The following is a 26,822-nucleotide window of genomic DNA, read 5'->3' as shown; positions in this document are numbered from 1 at the left end:
AATAGATAAGACAGATACAGGACATAGATACATAGACAGATAGACATTAGATAGATGATAATGACATATAGAAGGCCGATAGATATAGGAGACAATTCTATCTACCTTCTATCTATGTATGCCCTATGTAACTGTATGTATGTAACTATAGTTGGATACATAGATACATATGAGATAGATGACAGCTAGTGTCACACACAGATGCATCCTCTGTTCTCCTCCCTTCTTGCTTTGGTCCTTGGATTCATCATTGAGGAGAGTCAGGACTACATTTCCCGGCGTGCCCTGCTCCTGCCACCCCCCGCGCAGGCGCAGTGCGTGCCTGCTGTCCGGGCTGCAGTGCTATAGCTGCTGCTGCTGCTGCTGAGACTGTGGGAGCTGCCGCTGATGAGCGCAGGGAGGGGGAGGCAGTGCCATATCCCAGCAGCCACACAGGAGGGGGCTACAAGGCTGCACCCCTCTATCCTGGACACCCATGGATGGCCTGTGCCCCCTGGCACCCCCTGTGCACTGGAGGATGCTGTGTGCTGCAGCCCCCCTATAACAGGGGACATGTAATGTGCTGCTGACACTGGGGGGAGGGTCTATTTATTTATTTATTTTCTGCATCCTATATACGGAAATTATCTATCTATCTATATACTCCTGCTATCTATCTGTATACTGCACTGCGAGGATGAAGAAGCAATTCAACCGGATGAGGCAGCTGGCCAACCAGACAGTGGGCAGGTAAGAGCCTTACATAGGACTGCAGCCACCCACCCATTCCTCCATCTATGCATTCATCCATCCATCCATCCTCCCATCCATCCACCCATCCTCTGCTATCATGGCTGTGATTAACCCCTGCACTGCTGACTGGGAGGACTCATCCAGCCTCACATCCATCAGCATATCCTGCTATTGTCCTCCTGACCTGCTGTACATGACATCCATGTAATATTCATGTTATCTATCTCATATCACACTGTCTGTTACATCTGTCTAATGTTTTCTATCCATCATCTATCTCATATCCTTCTATCTCTTAAATTTATATGTGTATTATCTATCTCTATCTCTTATCTATCATCTCTATCTATCCATCTCATATCTATGTCATATCCTTCTATCCCTGCCTCCATCCCTCTCATATCTATCTATCTATGTATCTATCTATCTATCTATGTATCTATCTATCTATCTATCTTATATCTATCTATCTATCTCATATCTATCTATCTATCTTATATCTACCTACCTATCTATCTATCTACCTATCTATCTATCTATCTATCTTATATCTATCTTATATCTATCTCATATCTATATATCTCATATCTATCTATCTATCTCATATCTATCTATCTATCTATCTCATATCTATCTATCTATCTATCTATCTATCTATCTATCTATCTATCTATCTATCTATCTATCTATCTCATATCTATCTATCTCTCCCTCCTTCTCATATTTATATATGTATTATCCATCCCTCCTGGTAGTACTTCTGTATATTGCTGGGTGTGTGTACGGATTGTTATGCTGCAGGGTTTTGCAGCTGTTTTAATACATGGTGTGTTAATATGTTGCACTTTGTATTTATATATAGTTATTTGTATCTACATATAGTATATATTTATTAGTAGGTTATTTGTCCTGCTCTCTGCCTGCAGGTCTCAGGCTGTCACATTGCTCACACATTCAGCATTTCTCCCATTGCTTCCTCTTGGTTGCTTTTTCCCATCCGGATCCTGTAGCAGGCGGTGACCCTGCGGCCGGGCGTTTGTGCAGCACAGAGCTCTGCTGGGTTAGGTTACCATAGAATTCCATTGTGCATTATGGCGTTTTGGTATTTGCAGGTCACTGGGTAGGAGAGGATGTGTAATGATGGCAGGTTACTGGACCTGTTCTAGACAAATGCTACATCCGGATGTTTTGGATTTATATTTATTGGATATTGTATAATGTAATGTATTGAGTGACTCTCAGTTCCTGTGTCTGTGCTTCCATCGTATACATCCATCTGTGGCCCAATATGAGGACAGCCTTTGCCTCCACTGTGATTATATCCTCACCAGATACAGGCCTGCATACCACCCAGCACAATATGGCTGCCTCCACTGTGTAGAGCTGTATAGTACACATATTTACCCACAGCAGACACTGCAGAGATGTCACATGTAAATGCACCTGCTGGAAACCTGAGCAACAACCAGTGTGTTACATATGGGAAGTGAGATAAGGAGCAGAGGTGCTTGGAAGTCTTGGGGTAAAGGACACTGACACGCTGACACTTGGGGTACATGACAGGGACACGCTGACACTTGGGGTACAGCTCAGGGACACGCTGACACTTGAGGGACAGGACAGGGACACGCTGACACTTGGGGTACAGGACAGGGACACGCTGACACTTGGGGGACAGGACAGGGACATGCTGACACTTGGGGTACAGGACAGGGACATGCTGACACTTGGGGTACAGGACAGGGACACGCTGACACTTGGGGTACAGGACAGGGACACGCTGACACTTGGGGGACAGGGACATGCTGACACTTGGGGTACAGGACAGGGACACGCTGACACTTGGGGGGACAGGACAGGGACACGCTGACACTTGGGGGACAGGACAGGGACACACTGACACTTGGGGGACAGGACAGGGACACGCTGACACTTGGGGGACAGGACAGGGACAAGCTGACACTTGGGGGACAGGACAGAGACGCTGACACTTGGGGGACAGGACAGGGACACGCTGACACTTGGGGGGACAGGGCAGGGACACGCTGACACTTGGGGGGACAGGACAGGGACACGCTGACACTTGGGGGACAGGACAGGGACACGCTGACACTTGGGGGGACAGGACAGGGACATGCTGACACTTGGGGGGGACAGGACAGGGACACGCTGACACTTGGGGTACAGGATAAGGACACGCTGACACTTGGGGGACAGGGCAGGGACACCCTGACATTTGGGGGGGACAGGACAGGGACACGCTGACATTTGGGGGACAGGTCAGGGACACGCTGACATTTGGGGGACAGGTCAGGGACACGCTGACACTCAGGGGTGCAGTGACACACTGATGTAATGGAGGACTAACCCTTACTCCTTGCCCCGGGCAGTGCTGTTTATTGTGTAGCTGCTGTGCTTGCAAATGTTGCTTTTCTCCTTTCACTTGAATTGACTGAGTCTAAGTGACAAATGGATGTGACATCACTGGCCTGTGAAGTGAAAGTGGTGTCACTGTGGTGTCTCCTGCATACACTACCTAACCCTCATTGCTAACATGGGTACAGTGTTGCTTGATAGAAGTGGTGGAGTTAGGTACTGCAGTTCATCCCATATTCTTATGTTAATATTCGCACTGCCCCTATTATTGTGTTTGGTAGTTAAGGATCATCCCCTCCACCAGTATACTATGGGTGTCCTTTCTGAACTAAAACCCCTGAAAGCTTCTACTACAATCTAATACATTGTATCAGAAATGTTTGGTAATCTGGTATCTATCAATAATAGTTCCATGATGGATTATCAGAAATACTCAAGATGTAAACCTTGTAGTATAGCATCACGTGGATGGGGTTGGTGCTGAGTAATGTGCAGTATGCCTGGGGATCCTGTAATGCAGACATGATGCAGGGCCCCATCCTCGCCCTGTATTACATGATGGCATCATTGTGTTGGGGCCGTGACGGGGATGTGCACTGCTCAGGAATGTTTTGGTTTCTCTTGTAAGATCGAGTCGCGTGGAGATTTTGCAATGTTATTTGTGCAATGCATTCTCTGATGGAGCCGGGGGAATACAGTTCTCCGGGGGTAAATCTATGCCAGATTTGTTAGCAGGGGAAAGGTTAGGAGTATGTTAGTAGTTTAGTAACATTTCCATGCTGTGAATGTGTACAGCGCATCCTGTAAGTAATTACACTCAGCAAGTCCTTCCTTACACATGAGACGTGGACATGTGAGCAGCCGGCTACTGGATCATTGGATGCGGGAAGGTTCTGGAAGCATTGCATGTGGAAGACACAGTGACACTTGGGGTACAGGAAAGGGATACGCTGACACTTGGGGGACAGGACAGGGACACGCTGACACTTGGGGGACAGGACAGGGACACGCTGACACTTGGGGGACAGGACAGGGACACGCTGACACTTGGGGGGACAGGACAGGGACACGCTGACACTTGGGGGACAGGGCAGGGACACACTGACACTTGGGGGACAGGACAGGGACACGCTGACACTTGGGGGGACAGGACAGGGATACGGTGACACTTGGGGGAAAGGACAGGGACACACTGACACTTGGGGGACAGGGCAGGGACCCGCTGACACTTGGGGGACAGGGCAGGGACACGCTGACACTTGGGGGACAGGACAGGGACACGCTGACACTTGGGGGAACAGGACAGGGACACTCTGACACTTGGGGGACAGGACAGGGACACGCTGACACTTGGGGGACAGGACAGGGACACGCTGACACTTGGGGGACAGGGCAGGGACACGCTGACACTTGGGGGACAGGGCAGGGACACGCTGACACTTGGGGGACAGGACAGGGACACGCTGACACTTGGGGGACAGGACAGGGACACGCTAAAATTTGGGGTACAGGACAGGGACGTGCTGACACTCGGGGTACACAGTGACACTATAAAACCCAATGGCAGTTCTGACCACGGTTGTATATATCTCATCAGCACAAGTAATGAGACATGTTTGGAACATATGATACATTCACGTCATGTAACATCTGATCCTATGGTCCGTCCTGGTTGTGTTGGTCGCACTTCTAGAGTCGTTCCCCCTCTTGTTAACCTCTTGTGGGGCTTCCTCTCTTGCTCTTTACGGGAGGTGATATGGAAATTGTGAGTTCTATGGGAAGTAATAAAACATGGCTGTGTATTCCTGCTGTGCCGGACGCTTCCTCTGCTCACACCACATCTTTCGTCCCAGTACTTTTCCCCCTGTGAAGCAGGAAAAATGGGAAGGAGCATAAATCATGTCTGCAGCCCAGCTGGGATCCAAGCCAAAAATATCAAGAAGAAAGGAAAATCACAATTTATTTATTGTTGTATGTGTCTTAATGGTGCTGTAACTTCTGTTTATTGTACTTCGATATTAACCCGATTTTTGCCAGAGAAGCACATTATAACTAATTTATCTTTCAAATAAGAAGATATAAACATACATACATTCCTTTGATCTTATAATACAGCTGGATCAGTACCGGATAAGTGATGTCATGTATGTACACAGCAGCATGTATATAGATTGCAACCCCAGCAGAATAGTGAGTGCAGCTCTGGAGTATAATACAGGATGTAACTCAGAATCAGTACAGGATAAGTAATGTCATGTATGTACACAGTGACTGCACCAGCAGCAGAATAGTGAGTGCAGCTCTGGGGTATAATACAGGATGTAACTCAGGATCAGTACAGGATAAGTAATGTCATGTATGTACACAGTGACTGCACCAGCAGCAGAATAGTGAGTGCAGCTCTGGAGTATAATACAGGATGTAACTCAGGATCAGTACAGGATAAGTAATGTCATGTATGTACACAGTGCCTGCACCATCAGCAGAATAGTGAGTGCAGCTCTGGGGTATAATACAGGATGTAACTCAGGATCAGTACAGGATAAGTAATGTCATGTATGTACACAGTGACTGCACCAGCAGCAGAATAGTGAGTGCAGCTCTGGGGTATAATACAGGATGTAACTCAGGATCAGTACAGGATAAGTAATGTCATGTATGTACACAGTGCCTGCACCATCAGCAGAATAGTGAGTGCAGCTCTGGGGTATAATACAGGATGTAACTCAGGATCAGTACTGGTTAAGTAATGTCATGTATGTACACGGTGACTGCACCAGCAGCAGAATAGCTCTCCTAACTCCGCCCCTAAATGGCTCACCACGCCCCCTTTAATCCGATAAAATCGGGTTAATAGTGGAGTGGGGTGACTGGCTGGACTGAGTCTTCCTATAATACATGTAATAGTGAGCCGTTGAGGAGCCAGGTCTTCTTAGTGAGTGGAGCCTCATGATCCTGCTCACTAAGAAGAGCCGGACTTCCGATCACCACTAGCTGCTCTGACTCACTGCTGCCCCTCCATAGCCTGCATGTCCTCAGACACCTCACTGTCTTCTCTCTGTCTTGCTAGCAAGATGGAATTCAGCAGAAATGTCAGCGTGAAAGCAGATAAGGCAGGAAGGAGACAAAGTAAGTGTAGAAGGAAGCCCTGCACCCTGATTAAATACATTACACTTGTACTACTGCTTTATGTCATTATGTTTATGTGATACAATGTAACTGACCATATAGGACCCTTTCTTAGAGCAGATTTATATTATAAAAGTGGCTTTAATATCCACAGCAATGGCAGGGCATGTCACCCAAAAGACAGAGGATGACTAACGTCTACAGACGTGCTGGCCTGGAAAGCTTTGTGATTCATATATATCAAACAGGAGAGCGGAGGATAGAGGAGCTCAGATCATGGCCTTGTCGGATTTTACAATGTTAGATCCAGATTACCGGTACTTAGGGCACATGCAACGTCCACCAGTGAAAAACTAAATTCTGTTTTCAGATACTTTTTTTTTTTTTAATTCTGTGTTGATTGTAATTTTCAAAGCACCCCCTTCATGTTCAGTGTCTGCTCGGTTCTCTTGACATTACATTTAGAGCCTTTGTAGCTATATGAAGGCATATAGTGGGATACGTCACCCATATAGTTTCCTTTCTTTCTTTTAGTAAACTTGCCGTCAGTACTTCTCATTATTACTTTGGCACAGGGTCAACTCAGGATTTTTGATTTGATTTTGGTCCATATTGACATGATGGCATCACACAGTTGCCGCAGATTTGTCGGCTGCACATCCATGATGCGAATCTCCCGTTCCACCACATCCCAAAGATGCTCTATTGGATTGAGATCTGGTGACTGTGGAGGCCATTTGTGTCCAGTGACCTCATTGTCATGTTCAAGAAACCAGTCTGAGATGATTCCAGCTTTATGACATGGCGCATTATCCTGCTGAAAGTAGCCATCAGATGTTACAGGGTACATTGTGCTCATAAAGGGATGGATATGGTCAGCAACAATACTCGGGTAGGCTGTGGCGTTGTACCAAGGGGCCCAAAGACACCATGACACCACCACCACCAGCCTGAGCCGCTGATACAAGGCAGGATGGATCCATGACACCACCACCACCAGCCTGACCCGCTGATACAAGGCAGGATGGATCCATGACACCACCACCACCAGCCTGAGCCGCTGATACAAGGCAGGATGGATCCATGACACCACCACCACCAGCCTGAGCCGCTGATACAAGGCAGGATGGATCCATGACACCACCACCACCAGCCTGACCCGCTGATACAAGGCAGCATGGATCCATGACACCAGCACCACCAGCCTGAGCCGCTGATACAAGGCAGGATGGATCCATGACACCACCACCACCAGCCTGACCCGCTGATACAAGGCAGCATGGATCCATGACACCACCACCACCAGCCTGAGCCGCTGATACAAGGCAGGATGGATCCATGACACCACCACCACCAGCCTGAACCGTTGATACAAGGCAGGATGGATCCATGACACCACCACCACCAGCCTGAGCCGCTGATACAAGGCAGGATGGATCCATGACACCAGCACCACCAGCCTGACCCGCTGATACAAGGCAGGATGGATCCATGCTTTCATGTTGTTGACGCCAAATTCTGACCCTACCACCCGAATGTCGCAGCAGAAATCGAGACTCATCAGACCAGGCAACGTTTTTCCAATCTTCTACTGTCCAATTTCGATGAGCTTGTGCAAATTGTAGCCTCAGTTTCCTGTTCTTAGCTGAAAGGAGCGGCACCCGGTGTGGTCTTCTGCTGCTGTAGCCCATCTGCCTCAAAGTTCGACGTACTGTGCGTTCAGAGATGCTCTTCTGCCTACCTTGGTTGTAACGGGTGGCGATTTGAGTCACTGTTGCCTTTCTATCAGCTCGAACCAGTCTGCCCATTCTCCTCTGACCTCTGGCATCAACAAGGCATTTCCGCCCACAGAACTGCTGCTCACTGGATGTTTTTTCTTTTTCGGACCATTCTCTGTAAACCCTAGAGATGGTTGTGTGTGAAAATCCCAGTAGATCAGCAGTTTGTGAAATACTCAGACCAGCCCTTCTGGCACCAACAACCATGCCACGTTCAAAGGCCTCAAATCACCTTTCCTCCCCATACTGATGCTCGGTTTGAACTGCAGGAGATTGTCTTGACCAAGTCTACATGCCTAAATGCACTGAGTTGCCGCCATGTGATTGGCTGATTAGAAATTAAGTGTTAACGAGCAGTTGGACAGGTGTACCTAATAAAGTGGCCGGTGAGTGTATATATGTATAATGTCCCTTACCCCTGGTAACTTTCCTCCAATTTCTAACAAAGACGTGTTTACAGATACTTTCCCAATCTTCTCAGTGTAGGAAGGCATTGACGCTAATATACTATATACCTATATAATATATACTATATTTGATTACATAAATAGGAATTAATGCTATAGAAATCTTTTGTCCCACATCCTTTCCATCCTTTATGTTGCAAAGTGTAGAATATTTATAAATATATAGTGTTATATAATGAGTGAGTATTCATACATAAATATAGACCAGCAGTTAATATACTACACATATAATTATATAACAGCAGTTAATGGGATTATCCCAAGTTAGAAGTTATCTTGCCCATTGGTCATCGGTGATAGTCTGAATGTTGGGACCCCCACCATCTCTGACTAAGTGAGGTCGGGAGAGCACAGCACTGTCTCCTGCACTCTCATAGAATACAATGAAGTGGGGGAGCACATGATCCGCCTGCCATTCCACCCTCCAGAGAGGATGGGATCCCTGTTTTTGGGATCGCAGGGATCCCTTTCTTGTGATCCCAGCACTCAAACCCTCACCTATTAGCTAATTTCTAAACTGGGGACAGTCCCTTTTATTTATTCCCGACATAAATATATACCTGCAGTGAATATAATATTAATATACAGTATAAGAGCAGAAAATAAACTGTAAACCAAAATACATACCTACTCTGAATAAATAGTACATATAAATTTATACCAGCAAAGAGTATAAATAAAATATGAATATATATACCAGGAATAAATATACCACAACCAGAAATCCCAGCAGTGAATATACTACATACAAATTTATAGCAGCCATCAATTTAATGGTCACATAAATATATACCTGAAGTGAATGTAAAGCACCTATAACAATATAATGTAACTCAGGATCAGTACAGGATAAGTAATGTCATGTATGTACACAGTGACTGCACCAGCAGCAGAATAGTGAGTGCAGCTCTGGGGTATAATACAGGATATAACTCAGGATCAGTACAGGATAAGTAATGTCATGTATATACACAGTGACTGCACCAGCAGCAGAATAGTGAGTGCAGCTCTGGGGTATAACACAGGATGTAACTCAGGATCAGTACAGGATAAGTAATGTCATGTATGTACACAGTGACTGCACCAGCAGCAGAATAGTGAGTGCAGCTCTGGAGTATAATACAGGATGTAACTCAGGATCAGTACAGGATAAGTAATGTCATGTATGTACACAGTGACTGCACCAGCAGCAGAATAGTGAGTGCAGCTCTGGGGTATAATACAGGATGTAACTCAGGATCAGTACAGGATAAGTAATGTCATGTATGTACACAGTGACTGCACCAGCAGAATAGTGAGTGCAGCTCTGGATATAATACAGGATGTGACTCAGGATCAGTACAGGATAAGTAATGTCATGTATGTACACAGTGACTGCACCAGCAGCAGAATAGTGAGTGCAGCTCTGGAATATAATAGAGGATGTGACTCAGGGTTAATCCTGTGTAACAGCATTGTGTGTAGACCTCTGTGTATGCAATCATCTAATGTCACTTACAGATGGACATATCCTTGAACCTTTTTTGTGCCTTACAGGTGATGACCTCTTAGCTGCGCTGCTGTGGGGTATCTGTATTACACATTGGCCAATGTGGATTTTCAGGACCAGGACTAATGTGGTTTTGTGCCTTTTTTTTTAGCCTGGTAACAACTATTTCCCATATTTTGCAGCCTCTTGTTTGCGCCGCTGGCGTAGGAGAAGCTCCATGTTGATGTAATTAGCATAACGATGCATATTCCAGCTTCATTTATGTATGATGATGAGCCGCTTTCCTTGGAGCGCTCATTCACACTGGACGAGCCGTCACTCACAGGAGGAAGACGGCTTCAGTACATTTACAGTGTGAATGAATTGTCAGCGTCAGGCGGGAGGGGGGTCTCCAACCAACACTAGAAGATGAATAGATGTAACCCACCCCCCTTTCGCTGACCCCCTTCAAGCAAAATAATTTGTCAAAGGGTCTGGAACATCTGAATATTCACCTCCAGAGCTGCATTCATAATGCTGCTCTCTTATTTTTAGCTCTATGACGTCAAGACTTGTGTCACAGCTGTCTGCTGCTTGTTCAGTGTCTGGTGACATGCCGAGGGCTGAGAACTTCACTGTATCAGGTCTGCAGGTTGTTCTGCTGCAGTGCATTGTGGGAGATGTAGTGGTCCTGATATTGTGATTACTTATTGTGCAGGTCACTCTAGCACTGGGACTCTATGGCTGAGTGATGTCTACGTCCTATTGCAATATTGTGTCATAACTATATGGCAGTATTATCTGGACAGTACGGTTCAAACTATTATCTATCTATCATATAGCAGTATTACATGAGACAGGTTACTGTGTGGCACTATTATCTATGTATCATATAGCAGTATTACATGAGACTGGTTACTGTATGGCACTATTATCTATTTATCATATAGCAGTATTACATGAGACTGGTTACTGTATGGCACTATTATCTATTTATCATATAGCAGTATTACATGAGACTGGTTACTGTATGGCACTATTATCTATCTATCATATAGCAGTATTACATGAGACTGGTTACTGTATGGCACTATTATCTATTTATCATATAGCAGTATTACATGAGACTGGTTACTGTATGGCACTATTATCTATTTATCATATAGCAGTATTACATGAGACTGGTTACTGTATGGCACTATTATCTATTTATCATATAGCAGTATTACATGAGACTGGTTACTGTATGGCACTATTATCTATTTATCATATAGCAGTATTACATGAGACTGGTTACTGTATGGCACTATTATCTATGTATCATATAGCAGTGTTACATGAGACTGGTTACTGTATGGCACTATTATCTATGTATCATATAGCAGTATTACATGAGACTGGTTACTGTATGGCACTATTATCTATTTATCATATAGCAGTATTACATGAGGCTGGTTACTGTATGGCACTATTATCTATTTATCATATAGCAGTATTACATGAGACAGGTTATTGTATGGCACTATTATCTATTTATCATATAGCAGTATTACATGAGACTGGTTACTGTATGGCACTATTATCTATGTATCATATAGCAGTGTTACATGAGACTGGTTACTGTATGGCACTATTATCTATGTATCATATAGCAGTATTACATGAGACTGGTTACTGTATGGCACTATTATCTATGTATCATATAGCAGTATTACATGAGACTGGTTACTGTATGGCACTATTATCTATTTATCATATAGCAGTATTACATGAGACAGGTTATTGTATGGCACTATTATCTATTTATCATATAGCAGTATTACATGAGACTGGTTACTGTATGGCACTATTATCTATGTATCATATAGCAGTGTTACATGAGACTGGTTACTGTATGGCACTATTATCTATGTATCATATAGCAGTATTACATGAGACTGGTTACTGTATGGCACTATTATCTATGTATCATATAGCAGTATTACATGAGACTGGTTACTGTATGGCACTATTATCTATTTATCATATAGCAGTATTACATGAGACAGGTTATTGTATGGCACTATTATCTATTTATCATATAGCAGTGTTACATGAGACTGGTTACTGTATGGCACTATTATCTATGTATCATATAGCAGTATTACATGAGACTGGTTACTGTATGGCACTATTATCTATTTATCATATAGCAGTATTACATGAGACAGGTTATTGTATGGCACTATTATCTATTTATCATATAGCAGTGTTACATGAGACTGGTTACTGTATGGCACTATTATCTATCTATCATATAGCAGTATTACATGAGACTGGTTACTGTATGGCGCTATTATCTATTTATCATATAGCAGTATTACATGAGACTGGTTACTGTATGGCACTATTATCTATTTATCATATAGCAGTGTTACATGAGACTGGTTACTGTATGGCACTATTATCTATGTATCATATAGCAGTATTACATGAGACTGGTTACTGTATGGCACTATTATCTATGTATCATATAGCAGTATTACATGAGACTGGTTACTGTATGGCACTATTATCTATGTATCATATAGCAGTATTACATGAGACTGGTTACTGTATGGCGCTATTATCTATTTATCATATAGCAGTATTACATGAGACTGGTTACTGTATGGCGCTATTATCTATTTATCATATAGCAGTATTACATGAGACTGGTTACTGTATGGCACTATTATCTATTTATCATATAGCAGTATTACATGAGACTGGTTACTGTATGGCACTATTTTCTATCATATAGCAGTATTACATGAGACTGGTTACTGTATGGCACTATTATCTATCATATAGCAGTATTACATGAGACTGGTTACTGTATGGCACTATTATCTATCATATAGCAGTATTACATGAGACTGGTTACTGTATGGCACTATTATCTATCATATAGCAGTATTACATGAGACTGGTTACTGTATGGCACTATTATCTATCATATAGCAGTATTACATGAGACTGGTTACTGTATGGCACTATTATCTATCATATAGCAGTATTACATGAGACTGGTTACTGTATGGCACTATTATCTATCATATAGCAGTATAATGTGTGCACTGCATGTAAGTAGTGTGCACCCACAATCTTACTGTATGATAATTTTCTATAGCTTATTATAACTATATGTGTAACTATATAACAGTGTTATGGAAGTACTATATGGCAGTATTATGTTGCTAATGCTGGATATATGTCCTTTTAATCTCTTAAATCCGTTCTTGTTGGGTGTATGATGTGATAAGCTTGCGTCAAGGATATGTGCTCACCATGTAGCAGTATATTGTAGGAACTATGTGGCGGTATTACGTTGTGATACAGTATCACTCTCCAAAGTCTTGCCTCCCAAATTCTTGGCTATCAGCCCCCATGAAGGGTCCTGTAAGCAGTATCAGCACCTCCACCTCTGAGCATCTCTCTGCTAGAGTCGCCCTTTATACGGCATGTGAGAGGTCGCCCGTCACCCCCGATGCAGGAGGAGAGAAGATAAAATCCTCTCGGTGTTTCCTCTCCTCCAAGCTCTGGGATTATTTGTCGAGGAACCTTTTTTTTTTTTGTTCAGAATTTTGTGTGAGTCAGATCCAGCATCAGCTGGAAAGAATAGATGGGCGAACGCGAGCACCCCGAGGGAGAAGCGCAGTCTAAAGTCATCAGGAGACATCTCTGATTTCACTCTGCGGCAGGAGATACAGCCGCATCAGCACTGTATATATCTACTGTATATACTACTGCATCACTGTATATATCTATATACTACATATACATCATCATCACTGTATATATCTACCGTATATACTACCTCATCATCACTGTATATATCTACCGTATATACTACCTCATCATCACTGTATATATCTACCGTATATCGTACCCCATCATCACTGTATATATCTACCGTATATCGTACCCCATCATCACTGTATATATCTACCATATATACCACCTCATCATCACTGTATATATCTACAGTATATACCACCTCATCATCACTGTATATACCTATATACTACATGTACATCATCATCACTGTATACATCTATATACTACATATACATCATCATCACTGTATATATCTACCATATATACCACCTCATCATCACTGTATATATCTACAGTATATACCACCTCATCATCACTGTATATACCTATATACTACATGTACATCATCATCACTGTATACATCTATATACTACATATACATCATCATCACTGTATATATCTACCTTATATACTACCCCATCACTTATATATATCTACCGTATATCGTACCCCATCATCACTGTATATATCTACCGTATATACCACCTCATCATCACTGTATATATCTACAGTATATACCACCTCATCATCACTGTATATACCTATATACTACATGTACATCATCATCACTGTATACATCTATATACTACATATACATCATCATCACTGTATATATCTACCATATATACCACCTCATCATCACTGTATATATCTACAGTATATACCACCTCATCATCACTGTATATATCTACAGTATATACCACCTCATCATCACTGTATATACCTATATACTACATGTACATCATCATCACTGTATACATCTATATACTACATATACATCATCATCACTGTATATATCTACCATATATACCACCTCATCATCACTGTATATATCTACAGTATATACCACCTCATCATCACTGTATATATCTACAGTATATACCACCTCATCATCACTGTATATACCTATATACTACATGTACATCATCATCACTGTATACATCTATATACTACATATACATCATCATCACTGTATATATCTACCATATATACCACCTCATCATCACTGTATATATCTACAGTATATACCACCTCATCATCACTGTATATATCTACAGTATATACCACCTCATCATCACTTATATATACTACAGTATAAACTACCTCATCATCACTTATATATCTACTGTATATATACTACCTCAGCATCACTGTATAGATCTATATACTACATATACATCATCATCACTGTATATATCTACCATATATACCACCTCATCATCACTGTATATATCTACCGTATATACCACCTCATCATCACTGTATATATCTACCATATATACCACCTCATCATCACTGTATATATCTACCATATATACCACCTCATCATCACTGTATATATCTACCATATATACCACCTCATCATCACTGTATATATCTACCGTATATACCACCTCATCATCACTGTATATATCTACCGTATATACCACCTCATCATCACTGTATATATCTACCATATATACCACCTCTTCATCACTGTATATATCTACCGTATATTGTACCTCATCATCACTGCATATACCTATATACTACATAAACATCATCATCACTGTATATATCTACCATATATACCACCTCATCATCACTGTATATATCTACCATATATACCACCTCATCATCACTGTATATATCTACCGTATATACCACCTCATCATCACTGTATATATCTACCATATATACCACCTCTTCATCACTGTATATATCTACCGTATATTGTACCTCATCATCACTGCATATACCTATATACTACATAAACATCATCATCACTGTATGGGGGAGATCAAAATATGGGACACAGCCTGCTGAGAGATGTATCTAAGCTTATGTATCATACTGCCTGCAGACCTGATATATCTGAGCCTGTCAGATGGTGATGGTATCTGCTGAGCTGTTATATCTAAGTCTGACTGAACTCGAAAGGTAACTTCCTATCATCTCTGTGTATACAAGTCCAGAAAGTCCACATCCAGATGAAGCCCGGTGATATGGCAGCTTTCTTGTACTACACTGATACACTGTACCAGAAACACATGTATGTAAGGCTATACTAGGGGTAAATGTGATTGGAGCTCCGTGTCATATTCTCTTGAGAGGTTTATAGTAGCAGCATCATCACACAGCGCTGTCATTCTATGTATACAATGTATCCAGTGACTGCAAGGAGTCACCTTCATTGTATATACTGTAATAGATACCTGGGGGAGGGGCATCAGGGTATATGGAGGGACATGTATGAGCGGCTGTGTGATAGCCTGGGGCCGACCCCCATACTGGGGAGGATCACACACCCCCAAACTCAGAGGTGACCTCTCCTTCCATACAATACAATGGAGACATTCTAGTAACTTCTGGGGTTCTGAGCTGTGTATCTAATCCTATCCTGTGTGATACAATCTACTGAGCTGTGTATCTAATCCTATCCTGTGTGATACTGTCTGCTGAGCTGTGTATCTAATCCTATCCTGTGTGATACAGTCTGCTGAGCTGTGTATCTAATCCAATCCTGTGTGATACTGACTGCTGAGCTGTGTATCTAATCCTATCCTGTGTGATACAATCTACTGAGCTGTGTATCTAATCCTATCCTGTGTGATACTGTCTGCTGAGCTGTGTATCTAATCCTATCCTGTGTGATACTGACTGCTGAGCTGTGTATCTAATCCTATCCTGTGTGATACTGACTGCTGTGTATCCAATCCTATCCTGTGTGATACAATCTACTGAGCTGTGTATCTAATCCTATCATGTGTGATACAGACTGCTGAGCTGTGTATCTAATCCTATCCTGTGTGATACTGTCTGCTGAGCTGTGTATCCAATCCTATCCTGTGTGATACAATCTACTGAGCTGTGTATCTAATCCTATCCTGTGTGATACTGACTGCTGTGTATCCAATCCTATCCTGTGTGATACAATCTACTGAGCTGTGTATCTAATCCTATCCTGTGTGATACAATCTACTGAGCTGTGGATCTAATCCTATCCTGTGTGATACTGCTGAGCTGTGTATCCAATCCTATCCTGTGTGATACTGACTGCTGAGCTGTGTATCTAATCCTATCCTGTGTGATACTGTCTGCTGAGCTGTGTATCCAATCCTATCCTGTGTGATACAATCTACTGAGCTGTGTATCTAATCCTATCCTGTGTGATACTGACTGCTGTGTATCCAATCCTATCCTGTGTGATACAATCTACTGAGCTGTGTATCTAATCCTATCCTGTGTGATACAATCTACTGAGCTGTGGATCTAATCCTATCCTGTGTGATACTGCTGAGCTGTGTATCCAATCCTATCCTGTGTGATACTGACTGCTGAGCTGTGTATCTAATCCTATCCTGTGTGATACTGTGCGGAGCTGTGTATCTAATCCTATCCTGTGTGATACAGTCTGCTGAGCTGTGTATCTAATCCTCTCCTGTGTGATACAATCTACTGAGCTGTGTATCTAATCCTATCCTGTGTGATACTGTCTGCTGAGCTGTGTATCTAATCCTCTCCTGTGTGATACTGTCTGCTGAGCTGTGTATCTAATCCTCTCCTGTGTGATACTGTCTGCTGAGCTGTGTATCTAATCCTATCCTGTGTGATGCTGACTGCTGAGCTGTGTATCTAATCCTATCCTGTGTGATACTGCCTGCTGAGCTGTGTATCTAATCCTCTCCTGTGTGATACTGTCTGCTGAGCTGTGTATCTAATCCTATTGTATATGTTACTGATCAGGCTGCAGAGCTGTGATACCAGGCAGAGCCTATAGCCATGTGTGGCGCTGTTTCTGTTACTGCGGGTTGTTTTGGACAATTTGCATAATTGATTAGTAATATACATTAATTACCCATGTGATGTGGGTACGTCACCACCTCCTTCCTTATCCTGGAGGAGGAGGATGTGCACCACATTCACCCTGTGGCCACTGATCTGACCGCTTGTCATAGCCTCCCTTGATGGGATGTGGGGGTCCGCTTATTGAGACCCTACAAACATACAGCTGATTAGCATGATAACTAATAATATCTACAATACTTGTAGTTCTACAGCATGTCTGCTGGAGTTGCTGGTGCTTGTAGTTCTCCAGCAGTAGCAGGATAAGGTATGGGGAAGATGCCTCCATTCATGTCCTTGTTCCCACCTTGCACAATCCTCCCTCCTGTGTCACCTGCAGCGGAGCCCCCCCCATAGCCCCTCTCCCCCCCACCCATACGTCACAGTCTATTATATATGCCGTATCGCCTTCTATTGTCTCCACTCCCCTCGCAGCTCATCGCGTCCCTCCCATCGCCTCTCGCTGCCGTGTCGCCCCATTTTCTCATCCCTCCCACAGTCTCCATAGAGATGGTACGGGGGGCGGATACGGCCTCCATGATAGGTTACTGTGGAGACAGGAGGAAGGATGCTCCTCTAGGTGGTTGTATCCTAGGCCCCAATCCTGGAGTCAGAGTAAAAGGCAACACCCTGCACATTGCTGAGCCGCAGAGCATCGCACAATCACGGACTGAAGCTGTGGTGTCATTATATACAGGGATCGTAGCTAATCCTGATTCATGGGACCACATTCTTCTTTGTACATCTAGAGGCTGGAGGTTCCCCCATTCTTCTTTGTACATCTAGAGGCTGGAGGTTCCCCCATTCTTCTTTGTACATCTAGAGGCTGGAGGTTCCCCCATTCTTCTTTATACATCTAGAGGCTGGAGGTTCCCCCATTCTTCTTTGTACATCTAGAGGCTGGAGGTTCCCCCATTCTTCTTTATACATCTAGAGGCTGGAGGTTCCTCCATTCTTCTTTGTACATCTAGAGGTTGGAGGTTCCCCCATTCTTCTTTGTACATCTAGAGGCTGGAGGTTCCTCCATTCTTCTTTGTACATCTAGAGGTTGGAGGTTCCCCCATTCTTCTTTGTACATCTAGAGGCTGGAGGTTCCTCCATTCTTCTTTGTACATCTAGAGGCTGGAGGTTCCTCCATTCTTCTCTGTACATCCAGAGGCTGGAGGTTCCCCCATTCTTCTTTGTACATCCAGAGGCTGGAGGTTCCTCCATTCTTCTCTGTACATCCAGAGGCTGGAGGTTCCCCCATTCTTCTCTGTACATCTAGAGGCTGGAGGTTCCCTTATTCTTCTTTGTACATCTAGAGGCTGGAGGTTCCTCCATTCTTCTCTGTACATCTAGAGGCTGGAGGTTCCTCCATTCTTCTTTGTACATCTAGAGGCTGGAGGTTCCCCCATTCTTCTCTGTACATCTAGAGGCTGGAGGTTCTCCCATTCTTCTTTGTACATCTAGAGGCTGGAGGTTCTCCCATTCTTCTCTGTACATCTAGAGGCTGGAGGTTCCCCCATTCTTCTCTGTACATCTAGAGGCTGGAGGTTCCTCCATTCTTCTCTATACATCTAGAGGCTGGAGGTTCCCCCCATTCTTCTTTGTACATCTAGAGGCTGGAGGTTCCTCCATTCTTCTTTGTACATCTAGAGGCTGGAGGTTCCCCATTCTTCCTTGTACATCTAGAGGCTGGAGGTTCCCCAATTCTTCTTTGTACATCTAGAGGCTGGAGGTTCCTCCATTCTTCTCTGTACATCTAGAGGCTGGAGGTTCCCCCATTCTTCTTTGTACATCTAGAGGCTGGAGGTTCCCCCCATTCTTCTTTGTACATCTAGAGGCTGGAGGTTCCCCCATTCTTCTCTATACATCTAGAGGCTGGAGGTTCCTCCATTCTTCTTTGTACATCTAGAGGCTGGAGGTTCCCCCCATTCTTCTTTGTACATCTAGAGGCTGGAGGTTCCTCCATTCTTCTTTGTACATCTAGAGGCTGGAGGTTCCCCATTCTTCTTTGTACATCTAGAGGCTGGAGGTTCCCCCATTCTTCTTTGTACATCTAGAGGCTGGAGGTTCCCCCCATTCTTCTTTGTACATCTAGAGGCTGGAGGTTCCCCCATTCTTCTTTGTACATCTAGAGGCTGGAGGTTCCCCCATTCTTCTTTGTACATCTAGAGGCTGGAGGTTCCCCCCATTCTTCTTTGTACATCTAGAGGCTGGAGGTTCCTCCCATTCTTCTTTGTACATCTAGAGGCTGGAGGTCCCCCCATTCTTCTTTGTACATCTAGAGGATGGAGGTTCCCCCCATTCTTCTCTGTACATCTAGAGGCTGGAGGTTCCTCCATTCTTCTTTGTACATCTAGAGGCTGGAGGTTCCCCCATTCTTCTTTATACATCTAGAGGCTGGAGGTTCCCCCATTCTTCTTTGTACATCTAGAGGCTGGAGGTTCCCCATTCTTCTTTGTACATCTAGAGGCTGGAGGTTCCCCCATTCTTCTTTATACATCTAGAGGCTGGAGGTTCCCCCATTCTTCTTTGTACATCTAGAGGCTGGAGGTTCCTCCATTCTTCTTTGTACATCTAGAGGCTGGAGGTTCCTCCATTCTTCTTTGTACATCTAGAGGCTGGAGGTTCCCCCATTCTTCTTTGTACATCTAGAGGCTGGAGGTTCCCCCATTCTTCTTTATACATCTAGAGGCTGGAGGTTCCTCCATTCTTCTTTGTACATCTAGAGGCTGGAGGTTCCCCCATTCTTCTTTATACATCTAGAGGCTTGAGGTTCCCCCATTCTTCTCTGTACATCTAGAGGCTGGAGGTTCCCCCATTCTTCTTTGTACATCTAGAGGCTGAAGGTTCCTCCATTTTTCTTTGTACATCTAGAGGCTGGAGGTTCCCCCATTCTTCTCTGTACATCTAGAGGCTGAAGGTTCCTCCATTTTTCTTTGTACATCTAGAGGCTGGAGGTTCCCCCATTCTTCTTTGTACATCTAGAGGCTGGAGGTTTTTCCATTCTTCTTTGTACATCTAGAGGCTGGAGGTTCCCCCATTCTTCTTTGTACATCTAGCGGCTGGAGGTTCCCCCATTCTTCTCTGTACATCTAGAGGCTGGAGGTTCCCCCATTCTTCTCTGTACATCTAGAGGCTGGAGGTTCCTCCATTTTTCTTTGTACATCTAGAGGCTGGAGGTTCCTCCATTCTTCTTTATACATCTAGAGGCTGGAGGTTCCCCCATTCTTCTCTGTACATCTAGAGGCTGGAGGTTCCCCCATTCTTCTCTGTACATCTAGAGGCTGGAGGTTCCTCCATTTTTCTTTGTACATCTAGAGGCTGGAGGTTCCCCCATTCTTCTTTATACATCTAGAGGCTGGAGGTTCCCCCATTCTTCTCTGTACATCTAGAGGCTGGAGGTTCCCCCATTCTTCTTTGTACATCTAGAGGCTGAAGGTTCCCCCATTTTTCTTTGTACATCTAGAGGCTGGAGGTTCCCCCATTCTTCTCTGTACATCTAGAGGCTGAAGGTTCCTCCATTTTTCTTTGTACATCTAGAGGCTGGAGGTTCCCCCATTCTTCTTTGTACATCTAGAGGCTGGAGGTTCCTCCATTCTTCTTTGTACATCTAGAGGCTGGAGGTTCCCCCATTCTTCTTTGTACATCTAGCGGCTGGAGGTTCCCCCATTCTTCTCTGTACATCTAGAGGCTGGAGGTTCCCCCATTCTTCTCTGTACATCTAGAGGCTGGAGGTTCCTCCATTTTTCTTTGTACATCTAGAGGCTGGAGGTTCCTCCATTTTTCTTTGTACATCTAGAGGCTGGAGGTTCCTCCATTTTTCTTTGTACATCTAGAGGCTGGAGGTTCCCCCCATTCTTCTTTGTACATCTAGAGGCTGGAGGTTCCCCCATTCTTCTTTGTACATCTAGAGGTTGGAGGTTCCCCCATTCTTCTCTGTACATCTAGAGGCTGGAGGTTCCCCCATTCTTCTCTGTACATCTAGAGGCTGGAGGTTTCCCCCATTCTTCTTTGTACATCTAGAGGCTGGAGGTTCCCCCATTCTTCTCTTTATATCTAGAGGCTGGAGGTTCCTCCATTCTTCTTTGTACATCTAGAGGCTGGAGGTTCCCCCATTATTCTTTGTACATCTAGAGGCTGGAGGTTCCCCCATTCTTCTTTGTACATCTAGAGGCTGGAGGTTCCTCCATTCTTCTCTGTACATCTAGAGGCTGGAGGTTCCCCCATTCTTCTTTGTACATCTAGAGGCTGGAGGTTCCCCCATTCTTCTTTATACATCTAGAGGCTGGAGGTTCCTCCATTCTTCTTTGTACATCTAGAGGCTGGAGGTTCCTCCATTCTTCTTTGTACATCTAGAGGCTGGAGGTTCCTCCATTCTTCTTTGTACATCTAGAGGCTGGAGGTTCCTCCATTCTTCTTTGTACATCTAGAGGCTGGAGGTTCCCCCATTCTTCTTTGTACATCTAGAGGCTGGAGGTTCCTCCATTCTTCTTTGTACATCTAGAGGCTGGAGGTTCCCCCATTCTTCTTTATACATCTAGAGGCTGGAGGTTCCCCCATTCTTCTCTGTACATCTAGAGGCTGGAGGTTCCCCCATTCTTCTTTGTACATCTAGAGGCTGAAGGTTCCTCCATTTTTCTTTGTACATCTAGAGGCTGGAGGTTCCCCCATTCTTCTCTGTACATCTAGAGGCTGAAGGTTCCTCCATTTTTCTTTGTACATCTAGAGGCTGGAGGTTCCTCCATTCTTCTTTGTACATCTAGAGGCTGGAGGTTCCTCCATTCTTCTTTGTACATCTAGAGGCTGGAGGTTCCTCCATTCTTCTTTGTACATCTAGAGGCTGGAGGTTCCCCCATTCTTCTTTGTACATCTAGAGGCTGGAGGTTCCCCCATTCTTCTTTGTACATCTAGAGGCTGGAGGTTCCTCCATTCTACTTTGTACATCTAGAGGCTGGAGGTTCCTCCATTCTTCTTTGTACATCTAGAGGCTGGAGGTTCCTCCATTCTTCTTTGTACATCTAGAGGCTGGAGGTTCCTCCATTCTTCTTTGTACATCTAGAGGCTGGAGGTTCCTCCATTCTTCTCTGTACATCTAGAGGCTGGAGGTTCCTCCATTCTTCTTTGTACATCTAGAGGCTGGAGGTTCCTCCATTCTTCTTTGTACATCTAGAGGCTGGAGGTTCCTCCATTCTTCTTTGTACATCTAGAGGCTGGAGGTTCCCCCATTCTTCTTTGTACATCTAGAGGCTGGAGGTTCCCCCATTCTTCTTTGTACATCTAGAGGCTGGAGGTTCCCCCATTCTTCTTTGTACATCTAGAGGCTGGAGGTTCCTCCATTCTTCTTTGTACACCTAGAGGCTGGAGGTTCCTCCATTCTTCTTTGTACATCTAGAGGCTGGAGGTTCCCCCATTCTTCTTTGTACATCTAGAGGCTGGAGGTTCCTCCATTCTTCTTTGTACATCTAGAGGCTGGAGGTTCCCCCATTCTTCTTTGTACATCTAGAGGCTGGAGGTTCCTCCATTCTTCTTTGTACATCTAGAGGCTGGAGGTTCCTCCATTCTTCTTTGTACATCTAGAGGCTGGAGGTTCCTCCATTCTTCTTTGTACATCTAGAGGCTGGAGGTTCCTCCATTCTTCTTTGTACATCTAGAGGCTGGAGGTTCCCCCATTCTTCTTTGTACATCTAGAGGCTGGAGGTTCCTCCATTCTTCTTTGTACATCTAGAGGCTGGAGGTTCCCCATTCTTCTTTGTACATCTAGAGGCTGGAGGTTCCTCCATTCTTCTTTGTACATCTAGAGGCTGGAGGTTCCCCCATTCTTCTTTGTACATCTAGAGGCTGGAGGTTCCTCCATTCTTCTTTGTACATCTAGAGGCTTGAGGTTCCTCCATTCTTCTTTGTACATCTAGAGGCTGGAGGTTCCTCCATTCTTCTCTGTACATCTAGAGGCTGGAGGTTCCCCCATTCTTCTTTGTACATCTAGAGGCTGGAGGTTCCCCCATTCTTCTTTATACATCTAGAGGCTGGAGGTTCCTCCATTCTTCTTTGTACATCTAGAGGCTGGAGGTTCCTCCATTCTTCTTTGTACATCTAGAGGCTGGAGGTTCCCCATTCTTCTTTGTACATCTAGAGGCTGGAGGTTCCCCCATTCTTCTCTGTACATCTAGAGGCTGGAGGTTCCCCCATTCTTCTTTGTACATTTAGAGGCTGGAGGTTCCTCAATTCTTCTTTGTACATCTAGAGGCTGGAGGTTCCTCCATTCTTCTTTGTACACCTAGAGGCTGGAGGTTCCTCCATTCTTCTTTGTACATCTAGAGGCTGGAGGTTCCCCCATTCTTCTTTGTACATCTAGAGGCTGGAGGTTCCTCCATTCTTCTTTGTACATCTAGAGGCTGGAGGTTCCCCATTCTTCTTTGTACATCTAGAGGCTGGAGGTTCCTCCATTCTTCTTTGTACATCTAGAGGCTGGAGGTTCCTCCATTCTTCTTTGTACATCTAAAGGCTGGAGGTTCCCCCATTCTTCTTTGTACATCTAGAGGCTGGAGGTTCCCCCATTCTTCTTTGTACATCTAGAGGCTGGAGGTTCCTCCATTCTTCTTTGTACATCTAGAGGCTGGAGGTTCCTCCATTCTTCTTTGTACATCTAGAGGCTGGAGGTTCCCCATTCTTCTTTGTACATCTAGAGGCTGGAGGTTCCTCCATTCTTCTTTGTACATCTAGAGGCTGGAGGTTCCCCCATTCTTCTTTGTACATCTAGAGGCTGGAGGTTCCTCCATTCTTCTTTGTACATCTAGAGGCTGGAGGTTCCCCCATTCTTCTTTGTACATCTAGCGGCTGGAGGTTCCCCCATTCTTCTCTGTACATCTAGAGGCTGGAGGTTCCCCCATTCTTCTCTGTACATCTAGAGGCTGGAGGTTCCCCCATTCTTCTTTGTACATCTAGAGGCTGGAGGTTCCTCCATTCTTCTTTGTACATCTAGAGGCTGGAGGTTCCCCCATTCTTCTTTGTACATCTAGAGGCTGGAGGTTCCCCCATTCTTCTTTGTACATCTAGAGGCTGGAGGTTCCTCCATTCTTCTTTGTACATCTAGAGGCTGGAGGTTCCTCCATTCTTCTTTGTACATCTAGAGGCTGGAGGTTCCCCATTCTTCTTTGTACATCTAGAGGCTGGAGGTTCCTCCATTCTTCTTTGTACATCTAGAGGCTGGAGGTTCCCCCATTCTTCTTTGTACATCTAGAGGCTGGAGGTTCCTCCATTCTTCTTTGTACATCTAGAGGCTGGAGGTTCCCCCATTCTTCTTTGTACATCTAGCGGCTGGAGGTTCCCCCATTCTTCTCTGTACATCTAGAGGCTGGAGGTTCCCCCATTCTTCTCTGTACATCTAGAGGCTGGAGGTTCCTCCATTTTTCTTTGTACATCTAGAGGCTGGAGGTTCCTCCATTTTTCTTTGTACATCTAGAGGCTGGAGGTTCCTCCATTTTTCTTTGTACATCTAGAGGCTGGAGGTTCCCCCCATTCTTCTTTGTACATCTAGAGGCTGGAGGTTCCCCCATTCTTCTTTGTACATCTAGAGGTTGGAGGTTCCCCCATTCTTCTCTGTACATCTAGAGGCTGGAGGTTCCCCCCATTCTTCTTTGTACATCTAGAGGCTAGAGGTTCCCCCATTCTTCTCTTTATATCTAGAGGCTGGAGGTTCCTCCATTCTTCTTTGTACATCTAGAGGCTGGAGGTTCCCCCATTATTCTTTGTACATCTAGAGGCTGGAGGTTCCCCCATTCTTCTTTGTACATCTAGAGGCTGGAGGTTCCCCCATTCTTCTCTGTACATCTAGAGGCTGGAGGTTCCCCCATTCTTCTTTGTACATCTAGAGGCTGGAGGTTCCCCCATTCTTCTTTATACATCTAGAGGCTGGAGGTTCCTCCATTCTTCTTTGTACATCTAGAGGCTGGAGGTTCCTCCATTCTTCTTTGTACATCTAGAGGCTGGAGGTTCCTCCATTCTTCTTTGTACATCTAGAGGCTGGAGGTTCCTCCATTCTTCTTTGTACATCTAGAGGCTGGAGGTTCCCCCATTCTTCTTTGTACATCTAGAGGCTGGAGGTTCCTCCATTCTTCTTTGTACATCTAGAGGCTGGAGGTTCCCCCATTCTTCTTTATACATCTAGAGGCTGGAGGTTCCCCCATTCTTCTCTGTACATCTAGAGGCTGGAGGTTCCCCCATTCTTCTTTGTACATCTAGAGGCTGAAGGTTCCTCCATTTTTCTTTGTACATCTAGAGGCTGGAGGTTCCCCCATTCTTCTCTGTACATCTAGAGGCTGAAGGTTCCTCCATTTTTCTTTGTACATCTAGAGGCTGGAGGTTCCTCCATTCTTCTTTGTACATCTAGAGGCTGGAGGTTCCTCCATTCTTCTTTGTACATCTAGAGGCTGGAGGTTCCTCCATTCTTCTTTGTACATCTAGAGGCTGGAGGTTCCCCCATTCTTCTTTGTACATCTAGAGGCTGGAGGTTCCCCCATTCTTCTTTGTACATCTAGAGGCTGGAGGTTCCTCCATTCTTCTTTGTACATCTAGAGGCTGGAGGTTCCTCCATTCTTCTTTGTACATCTAGAGGCTGGAGGTTCCTCCATTCTTCTTTGTACATCTAGAGGCTGGAGGTTCCTCCATTCTTCTTTGTACATCTAGAGGCTGGAGGTTCCTCCATTCTTCTCTGTACATCTAGAGGCTGGAGGTTCCTCCATTCTTCTTTGTACATCTAGAGGCTGGAGGTTCCTCCATTCTTCTTTGTACATCTAGAGGCTGGAGGTTCCTCCATTCTTCTTTGTACATCTAGAGGCTGGAGGTTCCCCCATTCTTCTTTGTACATCTAGAGGCTGGAGGTTCCCCCATTCTTCTTTGTACATCTAGAGGCTGGAGGTTCCCCCATTCTTCTTTGTACATCTAGAGGCTGGAGGTTCCTCCATTCTTCTTTGTACATCTAGAGGCTGGAGGTTCCCCCATTCTTCTTTGTACATCTAGAGGCTGGAGGTTCCTCCATTCTTCTTTGTACATCTAGAGGCTGGAGGTTCCCCCATTCTTCTTTGTACATCTAGAGGCTGGAGGTTCCTCCATTCTTCTTTGTACATCTAGAGGCTGGAGGTTCCTCCATTCTTCTTTGTACATCTAGAGGCTGGAGGTTCCTCCATTCTTCTTTGTACATCTAGA

The 26,822-nt window shown here is 44.4% G+C and overlaps 1 protein-coding gene across 5 annotated transcripts in view; it reads left to right on the top strand.

The window, feature by feature from the left end:
• Positions 1-330: 330 nt before the first annotated feature.
• The window catches only part of ARHGAP44 (Rho GTPase activating protein 44), a 106,111-nt gene continuing 79,619 nt past the window's right edge, over positions 331-26,822 (top strand). For all 5 annotated transcript variants that reach the window (XM_072112640.1, XM_072112636.1, XM_072112639.1 and 2 more), the window contains exon 1: positions 331-729. In XM_072112640.1, coding sequence (XP_071968741.1) covers positions 677-729 — 53 coding nt within the window. In that variant the 5' untranslated portion in view covers positions 331-676. The remainder of the gene's footprint in view (positions 730-26,822) is intronic.

This window comes from Engystomops pustulosus, chromosome 6 (genome assembly GCF_040894005.1).
Source record: "Engystomops pustulosus chromosome 6, aEngPut4.maternal, whole genome shotgun sequence".
Classification (NCBI taxonomy): domain Eukaryota; kingdom Metazoa; phylum Chordata; class Amphibia; order Anura; family Leptodactylidae; genus Engystomops; species Engystomops pustulosus.
The sequence above is the reverse complement of the archived record's forward strand: the minus strand, read 5'-3'. Positions and strand labels throughout refer to the sequence as shown.